The sequence below is a fragment of the Penicillium odoratum genome, assembly GCF_028828045.1.
Source record: "Penicillium odoratum strain IBT 22623 chromosome Unknown utg000006l_segment0_segment0, whole genome shotgun sequence".
NCBI classification, from domain to species: Eukaryota; Fungi; Ascomycota; class Eurotiomycetes; order Eurotiales; family Aspergillaceae; genus Penicillium; species Penicillium odoratum.
The window spans coordinates 642465-656752 of NW_026643148.1; the positions used below are offsets into that span (position 1 = coordinate 642465).

The 14288-nt window shown below is 50.5% G+C and overlaps 4 protein-coding genes across 4 annotated transcripts; 3 read left to right on the forward strand and 1 right to left on the reverse strand.

Moving 5' to 3' along the window:
- Positions 1 to 844: 844 nt before the first annotated feature.
- On the reverse strand, positions 845 to 2963 carry N7520_008690 (putative LPXTG-motif cell wall anchor domain protein; the record flags this gene model as incomplete). Its single annotated transcript, XM_057142624.1, has 2 exons — positions 845 to 2686; positions 2766 to 2963. 2 exons carry the CDS (start codon positions 2961 to 2963, stop codon positions 845 to 847), a joined length of 2040 nt encoding a protein of 679 aa, XP_056991912.1.
- Positions 2964 to 5767: 2804 nt separating this feature from the next.
- Positions 5768 to 7828, forward strand: dspD (putative protein-tyrosine phosphatase; the record flags this gene model as incomplete). Its single annotated transcript, XM_057142625.1, has 1 exon — positions 5768 to 7828. One exon carries the CDS (start codon positions 5768 to 5770, stop codon positions 7826 to 7828), a length of 2061 nt encoding a protein of 686 aa, XP_056991913.1.
- A 691-nt stretch (positions 7829 to 8519) lies between these two features.
- On the forward strand, positions 8520 to 9647 carry N7520_008692 (putative S-adenosylmethionine-dependent methyltransferase; the record flags this gene model as incomplete). The annotated part of the gene is made up of 2 exons (XM_057142626.1): positions 8520 to 8578; positions 8753 to 9647. The coding sequence occupies 2 exons, from the start codon at positions 8520 to 8522 to the stop codon at positions 9645 to 9647; spliced, it is 954 nt and encodes a 317-aa protein (XP_056991914.1).
- A 2340-nt stretch (positions 9648 to 11987) lies between these two features.
- N7520_008693 (putative C2H2 finger domain protein) lies at positions 11988 to 13588 on the forward strand (the record flags this gene model as incomplete). The annotated part of the gene is made up of 3 exons (XM_057142627.1): positions 11988 to 12002; positions 12093 to 12619; positions 12730 to 13588. The coding sequence occupies 3 exons, from the start codon at positions 11988 to 11990 to the stop codon at positions 13586 to 13588; spliced, it is 1401 nt and encodes a 466-aa protein (XP_056991915.1).
- Between the last annotated feature and the right edge of the window lie 700 nt (positions 13589 to 14288).

A 14288-nucleotide genomic window follows, 5' to 3' on the forward strand; every position in this document is an offset into this window, starting at 1 on the left:
AACCTTGCCCCGGACTCAAGAATTGAAGCCATGACCTAGTGCTTATGCCAGGAACATCAACCTTGGAAGTGGACCTTATTCTAAGATGGCTATAGTTGGCTTACATCCGTAGTATGTCTGTCCGTACGAGAGTAGAGCTTTACAGATTTAGGTGGTTGCTCCTATTGGTTCTCTCGTTGGGACGAAATAATCATGTTATAGTTTCAAGATATAAATTTCACAAACATTCAGCGTCGGATTATTCCAGGTCTAATGAATGCGCGTCATAGCTGAATTTCCTTTGGTCCAGAAGTACGATTAGGCAAGGTTGTCAATGACATCCGTTACGTCGCTCGGTCCATTACACTCAATGTTAAATTGGAATTTTATTCATTCGTCATAGAGAAACTCGTCCATATAAGCATGTATCCACGCTTGACATTAAACAAAGAAATACCGTGCTCGAACCAAAGCAGGTCAAAGATGTACAAAAGCAGAAAAGACGCCGGGTGATGTTTGGTTTTGTACATGGTCAATCAAACTCAAACTCCATGAATCAATCCGGGTTTGAAAGAGGATCAGACACTCGAAAACAATGGACAGTAGAAAAGAGAGGCCCAGGCCAAGTGGGAGGTCAAATCAAACAGAGGAAATTCGTCGAAGCATCAACGTCGCAGTGCTGTTTTGGGTAGATAATATCTACCCTTTGTATGCATAGTAGCAAATAAGCGTCTAGAATAAAAGAAAACGCCGAAGTGAGGCCAAATCGCCGGAAGAATCAATGCGATATCGCTGCGTTAAAAATATCAGGGCACGAACCGGTTGATCAGGTCATGCATGGCGGACAGATGCAATGGAGGTAAGTCTAGTCAATGCTGTCGTCGAGGTTGAAGGCGTCATCGGGCATAACTGCGGAACGGCGTCTGAGGGCAAATTTGCGACTGCCCAGGCTGTTGGTTCGGAGGCGGGGCTGTTGGATGGGGGTATAGCTTGTGACTGATTTGCCAGACGGCACACTAATGCGAGTCTGAGATGGCTCCAGCTGGGGTCGAGGGTTTTCTTCAATTCCAGGTGAAAGACCGTATCGACGGGATCCGGCCTGGATATTGGAGCGTGACGTTGCGGGGGAGTAAACACCAGGCGTCATGTAGCTGCGGCGGAATGGGATGCCAGATTGAGATGACATGGCAGTGTGAGATGGTATGCCGGATTGGGATAACGTAGAGGGGGTCCGAGGTTGCGATGCCGGGGCTTGCGGAGTCGAGGGTGGGTACTGTGGGGAGCGAGGCGAGATCCCAAGGCCCTGGTCTGGCTTCACAGTGGAGATTGAACGAGTGGTCGAGGGGCCATAAGAGAATCGTTGTCGTGGGGATACACTTTGAGCAGGGCTCGGTGTAGCAACCTCAGTCACAGCGCGGGAGAGGGAGCGACTGTTCGGGTTCGGGGTCTCCACGAATTCCTCGGTAGGTACCCTGCGATTGCGGAGAGAGGTAGAAATGCGGTGAAGGCGGCTTGGTGGAGTAGGTAGATTGGGCGACTGGGCTGGTTTGGGCTCAGTAGATGGACTGGGGTTGGCCACTGATGCTCTGCGCGCCTCAAGACGACTCGAAATGCGGTTGGTACTAGGGCGACGCTCGACACTTTCCGGTTCATGACTGGTGGCTCGGTACGATGATGTCGGTCTCAGAGAGTCAACATCGCTACCATTCACTCGTGGCTGCGAGGCCGGGCCTTGGCTCGAGGACGGTCGACATCTTTTGAGCTCCGCATCCGTCAAAGCCAGGCAGAGTTCAGTCAGGCTCCGGCATACACTGTCGGCCTTGCGGCGCGCATGACGCTCGGGTGAACTGTACCCTCCATTGACGACCGAGACAGAGCCCGATGGAGCTGCATTGGCACCCAACACGGTAGAAAGAGCCAAAGCATCCGTAATGGTCACCTCGAGTGCCGCGTACACGTCATTGCTCAGGACCATCTTGGCCTTGGCCAATGCCGACTGCAGAATAGGATGCACCTGGTTCTGTACGGATTCTATCTCCATGGAAGGATTGCTGGCCTTGCGGTGGTGTCTGGGAGAGGTGGACATCGCTGTCACCGTGGTGGCCGCAGTTCGGGGTCGTTCGTTCCCCAAGATTGCTGCTTGGGATGACGGGGGTAGTTTCCCCGTTACCTCCAATTTACGAATACGAGATTTCAAGTCATCTAATTGATCCCAGACCGTAGAGGGCGCCGTGGTCGACAGATTGGATCCGGATTCGTCCCGCGATTTCTCCGCGTCGTCTTGACCGCGTTCCGTGGCCTCTGAGGCGGACGCTTGTCGACTGCTCCTGACTGTAGATAATCCAGAGATACGGTGAAAGCGCGATTCATGGAGAGATGCACTGCGTTCTCGGGACCCGCGGTCCCTGCTCACAGCTGGTGAGCGCGGAGAGGTCTCAGGGCTGATGCGACCGAGTCGGCTTCGAGGCGCGCCAATGGTAGAACGCGCACCTGACGTCAAGCTCGAGTAGCGAAAGCGATTTGAATCATCCAGTGGATGAGCCGAGGCAGCTGGCGAGGGAGGAATGGAGCCGTATGGAAGGGAGGAGGAGCCATTTTGGGAATGCAAGGGGTCAAACTTATTGGGGCGATGTTCTGGGGAAGGGGTGTATTCTTCGTCGCGAGCGGTCGGCGACCGTAAACTTCCAATGGAATTGCCTAGTCGAGACTGTACTGTGGTCAGCGAATCGGGGGGGGTTCAATGTTTGGGTCGCGTCATGATGTTAGCGCGACGATAACGGACTCACCCGTCGAAAGTCCGACCGTCCCAGCGACTGTCTACGACCCGATTCCGAGTCAGACCTCGCGATGTTGAGGAAGACATCGTCATTTCTGGGTCTGTCATCCACAGTCTTGCTCTCAGACAAGCGAGGAGCGGCGTTCAAGCTGCGGCCATTCCCGCTCGCTAGCGTTCTTGTTTCGGATAATGCCATGCTCGATGGCATGAAGCTGTTTACATGAGGGCGGAGCCTAAGTAGATCGTGGTTGGGCCACTCGGCATTGGGCTCAGAGGCAGAAGGTTATCGGTTCGCAGGATGGCTGGGAAAGAAGCTTGGAACACGGGACTGGTACAATCTCCTCAGAGCAGGAGCGAACGTTTCACGGCTGGTCGCAGTGGGGCTAGACCTAAGCCGAGTGTGAGCTGAATCCCTATCACTATCTAGACTGGGGAGAGGAAGAACTAATTCAGGTGCTAGGTTTAATGGGTCACCGCTGATTTGTGGGAAGCTACTGCTGCATGATCCATGCAAACAAGGAACTCAGCCCAGTTAAGCTAAAGACCTGTCAAATCAAAACAAACGAAAATTCTTCAATAATTTATGGAGTTTGGCAAATGAAGTGGCTGGGAAATTTCAGTGGACAAGCCCCATACTAACCAGTCCCTTTAAATACGGAGTACGGAGGGACGGAGTACACAAAGAGTCGATATGTACGGAGTACAGAGTATCCCTTTACTTCCATTCGAGTATGGGGCTCGGGATACAAGCTACTAACTAGTCCGGCATAGGCCATGCACTCAAGACTGTGCAGTTACTAGTTAGTCAGTCAAACAAACAAACAGTTTGACAAACACGAGATGCATCGACCCATGGAATCAGGTTGGCTGAACCATGGAAGCTTTGGCCAACCTGGGTCCCCAAAGCCCTAGATGGATTCAATTTCCACGTGGTGGACTGGTAACGAACTGATGTGCATTCCTATATGGTATAGTGCTTCGATCTAAGTCCCATGGATGGGAGCTACCAGCCGTTTACCCGGGATATGTCCATGTACAGTAGGTAACGGTGCTCTCGGTGTTGGCTCCACGCTTGTTGGGCCCGGAGTGGTTCGGTGATGGATTAGGGTACAAGAAGCGAAGTGGAAACAGTTGAGACATGGTGAAACGAAGCACTTGGTTAAAGTACAAAAGTACTTACTCATCACCGTTCAGATACAGTACATAGATTAATCGTGAGCGTACTCGGTATTGTATCAGATCAGTGGCAAACGAGATTCAATCCGAAACACGAAAGTCACCGTCAGCCGACATCTGAAGCTCAGGGGGGTTTATTTTTAGAATTACATGATACAAAGGAGTTCAGGAACGAAGACTTGAAACGAACCTAATTAATACACCTGAATCGTTGGTATATCTATCCCGCATAGTACATACGCACTCCAGCTGTACGCGGACACTCATTTACTCCAGTGCAGATCTCGGGTCAAATCGATAAGAGCCTTGGAGTTAGAGTGTGTCCTGTCCCGCGCTATCGATCAACTGGGGATAGACTCCCCATTGTCAACCTTGGAACCTTGGAACCTTCAATGTTGGAACCGTCCAGGATTATCGGGACAAGTTTTAGACTGTGAAGTTCAAGTGGAAAGGTCGATCTATGTATCCTCCAGCTTTAGGACACAGCCGTACGGAGTACGGGGTACGTACTTAAATATTCGGATGGTCTGGAATGACCTCATTGGAATTGCAGATTTAAAGCAGGGTGCCAGAAGTAGTATTGACCAGTGCGGCACAGCGATAGGTTGTTGGGAGTATCCGCCAAGGAGGTACTAGCGTCTGCTAGTGCGAGTTTGGTGTGTTTCAGAATTGTCAAATCGATATGAGAGTTTCAGATGAGAATTAGTATTACCTGAGAATCGGAGTTAGAATTGGAATTGGAAATGAAGGTGAGATAGTTCAAGGACAAGAAGATTCAAATGAAATCTATGTTATATATACTCTACTTACTCTGCTCAGGTCCTTCAACTGTACATGACGTTCGAGCCCCGTGCGCACGGGTCGGAAAGGACCGAATTTGGAATTTCTTCGAATCGAAACCTGCGCCCTGTTCACACCCACTTTCTTCTCCACATCGTCCCGTAAATTCCATTCACTTGCCACTCTGGCTCAGCTGTGTAGTGGGCCTTTTCTCATCGCACGCCATAAGAAGTACTCGTAGGTAATGTATTACCGGTGTGCTTCATCTTCAAGGAACCTCTCATTTACTTGCATTTAACGCCGACTCAATAACGCCCCCGGCGGCTAAAATTAGAGCTACGAAGAGTATGATTGGTTCGTAGACATACAGCTAACTGGTACAAGGACTGGATCTGCGGGCGCCCATTGGGGCCCTCCTGGATCCACTGTAGAGTAAGAAGAATAATTACAGTGGGGAGAAATCGGACATCTCTAACATGTATCAGAACATCTAAATAAAAACAGTAAGGGTCCAAACTTCTCCTTTCTCACTCATCTTTCCCCTTCATATTCCGGGGATAATTCTTGTTCACGTTCCCCGGAGGAACCGATCTTTGCAAGAGGTTCTCGAACTCGACTTGACTCGATCTCTTCTCCCCCCCCGCCCCCAATTTCTAGGGATTCCGTCTGTCATTCCTTCTCAGTCCAGCCTCAAGTCACAGTCTCAGTCACAGTCTCGGTCTTAGTCCCCCAGTCTTACAGTATCTTCGACCTTAAAAAACTTCAACTTCAACTTCAACTTCACTTCACACTTCCTACTTCCTATATATTCCACTAGTGACACTGATCTTCCGGGTGGCTTGACTTGGTATGGACTTCCTCTACTTCGTTTCATCTGCAATGTGACTCGTGCCTGCGAATTTGTCTCGCGGTGCGCAGATCATTGATTTCAGCCCTTGCTTCCACCGGAAATAACTTCAACTAACGCCAAAGAAAGATCATTTGCGCCGGTAGCAATCTCGATCTGAATGCCCTAGTTGGCTTTCCATTCACCTTTATACAACGCCTTCCCGAGTCATGCCGGTACAAACCAGTCCGCCGTCCTTCCCGGACTCATTCCCTTCATTTATGTCCGTCTACGGTGGTTTGCCACAATACGAAGAGGAAAGCTCCTGTTACCTTCAAGCTTCCGCTCATTTCTCGTCGAGACGACTTCGCCCTCATCGCGAGAGTATATCGTCAACCGCCTCAGCCTCGACCGAATCCTCCCCAACAACAACCAGCTCTCCCTTTGACTCGCCCTCGGGCGGGGATATCTCCCCTAGCTCATCTCCCGAATCGCCTTCGGTCATGTCCTTGTCTTACCCGAAGTTGGCGCCTGCTCGTGGTTTCGAAGTTGCTGCGCGACCGACCATGTCCGACAGCTCTAGATTATTGTCCGCGCCCCAGGCCCGTCCAGACTCTCCCAATCGTCGAGCCCGCAATCTAAAGAACTTATCCTTGCGGATGCCGCCTCCAACCCAGTCGCGACCTCCCATTGCCACCGCATCTCTAGTGGAGACATCATCTAAACATCTTGCTGCCCCACCATCTCCGATCCAGATCCCACCTAAGAGCGCCCGTCGGCGTCCCGCGAACCTCACCATTCAAACCCCCACATTCAACAAATCATTCACTGGGCCCGACATTGTACCTCCGACTCCTTCTTTTGGACATTCCTTGCGACATGCAGAATCATCGCCTTCCCTTGCATCCATCACCTCCCCGGCGTTCGCCCCACGAGGCGGCATGCAGCTTCCTCGACCCATGTCGGACCATGACACGCTTCGTTTTTCCGGCGCAGAAGATACTGTTCCTTCCCTAGCCTCTAATTTCGACGATAATATCCCTCATCGCGTTCTCCCTGGCCTTAAGGAAGAGGATGACCACATCGACTCCCGCGAGTCCACGCGGAAGAAGGACCGTGGGTACCCCGATGGTCCCATTCGGATTTACGACACTGGAGTTTATCTCTACTTGGAACCGACCGCAGAGGAAGCGGCGCAGTTCGATGTGGTAATTAACGTCGCGAAGGAAGTTCGCAACCCGTTCATCAAGGATCAAGGAGAGCGGAACGATACCGTGATGAGCACTTGGCGGAACGCATCCATGGCCTCCAAGCGATTTTCCATGGACGATCCTCAAACCGCCATGTCAGAGATCTCTTTCAAGTCTGCGTTCGAATTTCAACCTTCCGACTACGAACCCGCCACCCCCACCTCCACGAAACCCACTTCCCCGGAGTACATTCACGTCGGGTGGGACCACAACTCGGAGATCTTAGACGACTTGCTTCCATTATGTGAGCTGATCGACGAGAGAATCGCCCAGGGCAAGAAGGTGCTAGTTCACTGCCAATTGGGCGCTAGTCGGTCAGCATCCTTGGTTATTGGTTATGGTCTCTACAAGAACCGGCACATGGACTTCAATTCCATGTACGAAGCGGTCAAGGGACGAAGCCAGTGGGTGGGCCCGAACATGAGCCTCATCTACCAGCTTACCGATTTCCGGAGCCGTTTGCTGAACGGATCGCCGTCACGCCCTGCTCCTCATGAGTGGTGGTCCAAAGGCGGTAATCGAAGGAGCTCAGAGCCTCAGCTCACACAGGAGGAGCGAGCAGCCCTGGCAAAACCTCAGCCTCTCCACATGTCCCAAGCGCCATCTTTGGGTTTGTCCCTTCCACCCTCGCGCCGCGATCGTCCCAAGACCAGTGATAATGGGAATCGGTCACCAAAGCGCAGCCTCTCACCTCGTCCGCTGCCATTCCGACAAAAATTCCAATCTGTGGAGCCTGCACCAGGGCAAATTAGAGGAATCCCTCGTAGTGTGAGCAGCTATGACTCTCTCGTCCAAAGCCACGTATTCGTGCGCGATACCCCAAACCTCGGCGGCTTGTTCTCACCCAACGCTGGCCTGTTCTCACCAAGAACATCGGGCTTCCTATCTCCACCTGCTCCTATGCCCCCTCGAGGCATTGATTCGGTGGCAACTGTCCCCAGCGCTGCGCACCATGCAAAGGACATACCCGATCCCAGATCTCCTCCCCCTCCTGCAGGAGGTGATCGCATGATCATGAGGAACATTGATGAGTTCCTGTAATTTTATTGCCTTAACAAGGCCTGCAACGATTCCACGACCCGACATTTGCATGTCAGCATTGCCTCTTATGGCCACCTTTTTGCCTCTTACGGCCACCTTTGTCACCTTCTTTTTCCAGTCACATACCCCTAGACTGGGTTGATGATTCTATGACCAAAGCAGGCTTTTGTCTTTCATCGACTTTTTTCATCCTCCCGAGTTCTCATCACCGGATTCTATCGCTATTATTCTCTTTCCATTTACAAACCCGTCATCCCAGATGAAAATTCGTCAACCTTGGATATCGTTAAAGACTTCTATCTTCGCGACCATAACTGTAATATTATTGCGGATGACTGGGCTTTTCTATTGGTTGCCCACCAACACCTTTCGCTATTTTTCATTATGTTCCTTGTCATAGACAAGCCTTCGTTTCATTTCTTTGATTTCTTTCCTGTTTGGTGATCCGTCTGTCCATGGAGATGATGGATATGGGCGGATTGAGGAACCACAAATACCCCCTGTGCGCAGTTAATAGAAATGAGTAGCCTCGAGCTCAAATCTCAATATAAATGGAACTGTCGTAGATGTAATGTATGTTGTGACGTACGTTCGGATTTGTTGTAGTTGAGAGGAGCGGGGTGATAATCGATAAGAACATCTCCGCATCACAAATTTTCTCACGCTACAACGCCCTCAATCCCAACGCAAAATGGCTGAAGACGCTCACCCGACTTACCTCTCACCTAGTGAGCTAGGCTCAAGGGACTAGTAAGTGACTCACTGCTTGAATCCAATCAAGTCGGCCATACCAAGCCTCAATCTTGAATCTGCCATCTACCCCTCCATACCAAATAAACCCCAAACTCATTTCCTACAATAACACTATTGAATCAACCACACGACACACTACACACTTGATACGCCAATCTAACATATAAACAGCTGGGAAAACTATTACGCCCGCACCCTAGCTCACATCTCCAACCCCAAAGCCTCAACTGAGACCGAAACCGAAAACTCCATTGCAGACGACTACGACTCAGACGTAAATGAAGAAGATGACCCCGGCACATCCTGGTTCTCAGAACATAATGCCCCCGAAAAAGTCCTCCGCTTCCTGACCAGTCGCTCATTCCCACTCTCGCCCAAGAATACACCCACGCAATCACAACCTACCATTCTCGATCTGGGCACCGGCAACGGAAGCATGCTCGCCCTACTACAGAAACGGGGTGGATTTTCAGGAAAGATGGTTGGAGTGGACTATTCACCACTTAGTGTTGAGTTGGCGAGAGAGTTGCAGAGGTCTAGGGGGCATTCTGCTTATCGGACAGATGATGAGGACTCTGATGATGAGGATTCTGAGGATGGACAGGGACAGGAAAAGGAACAGGGAGAAGGAGTGGAAGTCCCACCAATTCAATTCGAAGAATGGGACGTTCTCGCTTCAAAAGCTACCCTCTCTCCGACTGGTCTCCCCGTTACATCCACAGACTCAGACTCGGAAATTCTCCCCTGGTTCCCCTACTCAGCAGGTGGATTCGATATCGTTCTCGATAAGGGGACCTTCGATGCGATTTCCCTGGCGGATGATGCGAAGGAAACGAGGGTTTGTGAACGGTATCCTGAGATTGTGAGACGGTTGCTGAGACGTGGAGGGTTCCTGATGGTGACTAGTTGTAATTGGACAGAGGAGGAGCTAATTAGTTGGTTTACTGCGAATTCTGGGGAGGATCGGTTGGTTGTTTGGGGGAGGGTGGAGTATCCACGTTTTCGGTTTGGTGGGCAGGAGGGGCAGGGGGTTTGTACGGTCTGTTTTCAGAGATCATTTAACTGAGAAATGGGTTATAGATATAGATATAGATCTTGTGTATAAACCTTATGGTTATCATCGAGGTACCTTCTTGTAGATATCTTCATACCTAGAATAAAAATCCTGTTCAATTGAAATTGTGTGAATCGACCTGCATAAGCGACAACTCTTTTCCGTATACAGAGTAAATCAGACAAGCTCCACTTTGCTGTACCCCTCGCGTCCATGTATACAAATACCATACCAGTCGGCCGGAAATTCCAATTCCAGTCCCAAGTCCAGGAGCTATACGGATAGAGCTGGCTAGAACGAGAAAAGTGGGGAATTTGGTAGCTCGGGCAATTAATTGTTCTCTCCTGGGCCTCGTTGAGTGCGGGGTTACTGTGGCGGGGGGAGTGTCCGAGGCATTAGGATTATGAGTGATTAATAATGTTGCTAGATAATGGATAAGTATTGGATGTTATCTTACATACTATGTTTCTTTCTGAGATTAGGTCCCTATATAACTAGTTCGTTAGTTATCTCATAGAATTGTTCTTATCATAGAAAAGTGGGTTTAAATTGTTTGTGGGATGTCATAGTGGGGATAAGGCATTGAATTGGTTAATAAATTCAATATTCAATATTAGGGAGATTCCACGATGGCGACATGCGAGACATTTACATGGATACTACTTACTCGTTTCAACTTCTAATAAATTCTTCTGTAAGTTTCACCGAGATTTTTGCTTTTTTATTTTATTTTTACCTTTCTTTGTTCTGTTTATTTTATGCAATCCATTGAACTACTGCTTTGTCTTTCTTTGAGATCGCCATCAGCCTCCTCAGCCGCAGGAACCCATGTTTCTGCGGAATGCCGCAAGCCTCGGAATGTGCCAGAGTGTCTTGTTTCCATGGTATTATTAGGGGCCAAAAATAATTACTTATCCCCGCTACCACCGGAGTAATGATCCTCTCCGGCCGCACTAGCGCGACGGGTTGATGCGCCAAAGAGATCTGATCGTGGCTTGGGAGGGGTGACAGAGATAGTCCCGTAATTAGGGAATTATGATAGAATTACGGAACATTATAAAGTTAACATGAATTAATACTAATACTACTAGAACTGAGTAGTGTACGGAGTACTCCGTAATCCGTTCGTAATTTGTCAGGTGCCTACAGTCAGCTGATCCCGTGATCCCCCTATCAGGTGCCCCGTGTCCACATCCAACTCCATCGCTCCATTACCCGGTTCTCATCGACCAGTGACATCATGGGACCCACTCAAGTCAGGTCCTAGACCGGTCGATATCGCTGCAGGTGATGTCTGTTCCATTGTTATGTCCGTTAAACAAGTATCTTATAATTGATTAAGATTGGCTAATGACCAGTGACTTGGTGACAGGTACCTGAGTGTAACCTGTTTCTGTCTTGTCAGGAAACCATTTCCCTTTTGATTGTCCCCCTTGTGATGCTAGCGGGTGATCGTCAGGCAACAGATGTTCTTCAAGATTTCAAGATTTAGTTGATGAATGTCAAGCGACACATTGTTAGGAAGTAGGATTGGGGCCAGATATCCTACTTCTTTGTCTTTTTTGCTGCCTACTGCAAGCCGTGGGTGCCTGGGACTCTTTTACCGGGAAGACCCTGAACTCTGCCCTGTATGGAACGCCAAAGGGGACTGCGAACCATCTCGATAGCCCCTACAGCCTCCAGGGCTGCTGGTCTCCCTGTGGAGGCAACTGGGGGAACTGGATCCTAAATTAGAGAATGGATTTGATGTCAGTTCCCAGTGTCCCACAGTCAAGGTCTCCAGTGATAATCAAGTTTATCTGTGATCCGGAACTGCAGGCGCCAAGTGGAGCCATGGTTATCGCATCATCATGAGGGCTTTCAACAAAGATTGAAGAAGAAACTATTCATTATATACTAGATAGGGCTAAATAAGAATGAATATAGAATACGTATAACCCTAGACCTTTTAGTCAATACCAAACAAAAACAGTGTTACCAAAGATCGCCCCCCGCATGCTCAAAGGGAAAAGCCCCCGCAAAGCGCAATGAGCGATTTTGGTGGGCCACACCATACCGGATGGCTTGTACCAATTCTCCTTCCTTTCTCCTCTTTTTTTTTACCCCTACAACTTTTTTTTTTTTTGGATACACTTTCACACTCTCTATCCTCTTCTCCTCCATTCTCGCTATCATTTCGAATTCTATTCTCTAACCTCAATCTTCACCACTCATCTTCCTTCATATCGCTCGGCACAGCCTAGATTGACTCATCCACTCCCGTCATTCTACCAATTTCCACTCGGAATTGAGCCCGATTTACAACTCTAAGGGCTTTCAAAAAATCTGTCGATTGCCAGAAAGTCCTTCACTATGGCCTCGTTCAAGGTATGACTTCTCTCCTTCCTGAGGAGGCCCTGAGAATCTTCCTGGGTCGTGGTGTTCCCATGCTGATGATGTGGCCCCCGGTCTGCACAGGAATTGTCCCTCTCGCGTCCACTCCCCAACCCAAACCAACGTCAACACTCCCACTCGATCTCTCTGGGTGCTGTCAATGCCAACCACCGTGTGACGCGTCGAAAGAGTGTCACCACTGCGGCTGCCAATGCCGCCGCCGCCATCGCGGCCTCCATGAAAGAGGGCGAATCCGCGCTTCTCCCCATGGCCGCGCACCGCCGCAGCCTTGGGGGCCGCAAGGGCTTGGAGTCCACTTCGGTCGGGGGTACATCAGGATTCAGTTCATACCTCTCGCGAAGTGTGAATAGCCCTAGCCAGGAGCCTCCGGTCGCTCGCAAAGCCTCCCCCAGCAACTCCGATGACGGCAAAGCCCTTAAGGGCCGTAACCGCCGAGCCAGCGAAGGCGCTCAATCCAAGACTGACGGAAAGCGGGTCCCGGCTGAACTCCGCTGCGATCGCTGCGGGAAAGGGTACAAGCATGGCAGCTGCTTGTCCAAGCATATGTGTGTATCCCCCACCCCGCGCTGTCTTCTTGCTGGAACGGGAGTGTGCGCCATGTCGGCTCTGTTCAGGTCGCCCTCGTGGTCTTTCCGCTCCCGTCCGGCATCCCCCTTTCCTTATCTCCAGGTGACAGTCGGTTGACGTTTGTTTGGCATAGGTGGGAACATGACCCGGCATGGGCGGTTACCTCGAAATTACTTATCTCCAAGCACCAGCAGGTTCAGCTGCTGGAGGCTGCCACAGTGCTAGTCACCATGAACCAGGACGGCCCCGAACAGTGCCACGAGCATTGCCCCGAAGCTGATTCTGAAGTCTCCTCCGCTTCACCCGACGCTTCCTCGGAGGTGCGCGATGGACTTAGCTCCGCCGAGACCACCCCGCCCCCGATTGACGAAGAGGAGGAAGATGACTTTGAGATGTCAGGTATGCCGACCAACTGGACCAAACGTCCTAGCATCAGCAACGCCTCAGCTTTCTCCCGTTCCTACCAGTCGATTCCCTCGAGCTCGTACAACGAGAGTGCTCCGCTCCACTCCCCTACTTTCTCCCACTTCCGCCAGTCCAGCATCGATACCCGCCCATCCACCGCTGACACCCGACTGCACGAGGACGACGAGGCTGATTTGGCCGCAGCGATTGGGCTGTGCAACTTCGGTACTCCTCGTACAGGTCCAGTCTCCATGACACCGGATGTGCCCCCTGTTCCCCCGCTGCCGGCTCGCTACCTGGATTCGAGTAGTCATCCGAGCCACCAGAGCCCGCGTCTGTTGTCGCAGCCGGGCCCAATGAACGAGGCTTACCGACGAGACTCCAATGCTGACCTCTTCCTCTCCGTATCCGCGGCTTCGTTCAACCCGTCATTGTCATACAAGGTGTCTGATGAGCGTGGGCCTCGAACCGGACCTAAGGAATCTCAACCCCGTCGTCACAGCCGCAACGCAGACGTTGACTTCGGCAGTCGTACCGCGCCAGCGGATGATGACGATGATGGTGTATTTGGACGCATGGAGGAATGATTGGCTTTATTCCCCTCCACCCAGAGCCGAACCCAGTCGTCCTAATTCTTATTGAGCATCGACGACTCTTTACGACGCAATGTACGCGCTTGAGCGTTTTTATTTGGGAACTCCTTCTTGTTTACACGTTTAACGAGCATGCTGCATAATGAAGGTGCGCACTCAGGGTTCAACCAAACCCTAAGATCCGTTCCTCCTAGCACAGCGTGTCTCAAAGATTTCGGGACCTTGTTGCCCATGTATCATGTTTCCTTGGCCCGCATGTCCTTGTCCTTTCCACTTTCTTTTCCACTGCTAGTCCGAGTTCTTTTCTTTGTCTCATTCTGGAAACTCCATAAATGGCCTTACTTAATCGGCCGGCGCATATCCATCATATCCATACCTCCTCCCTCGTCCTCGCTTCTCCTTCCCTTTCCTTTCTCCACTCGAACATATACCTTGTCCTTTTCCGAAACCTTATATCCCAGGTGTGATCCTCCACACTCTCTCGTCGTTTCTAGCCCTCTTCACCTTTACGCTCTCTCATGTTCTCCCATGTGTACTCAGGACCCTTGGATGGGACACAATGAATATATCCATGAAATCACATAATATTACATATTCATAGATTTTGGTCTTCACTATTAGTCTTCACGATGCCTGATATTGAAGGCCGTGATATTGATCGTAAAGAAGAATCCAATTATTCCTCAGACTACCT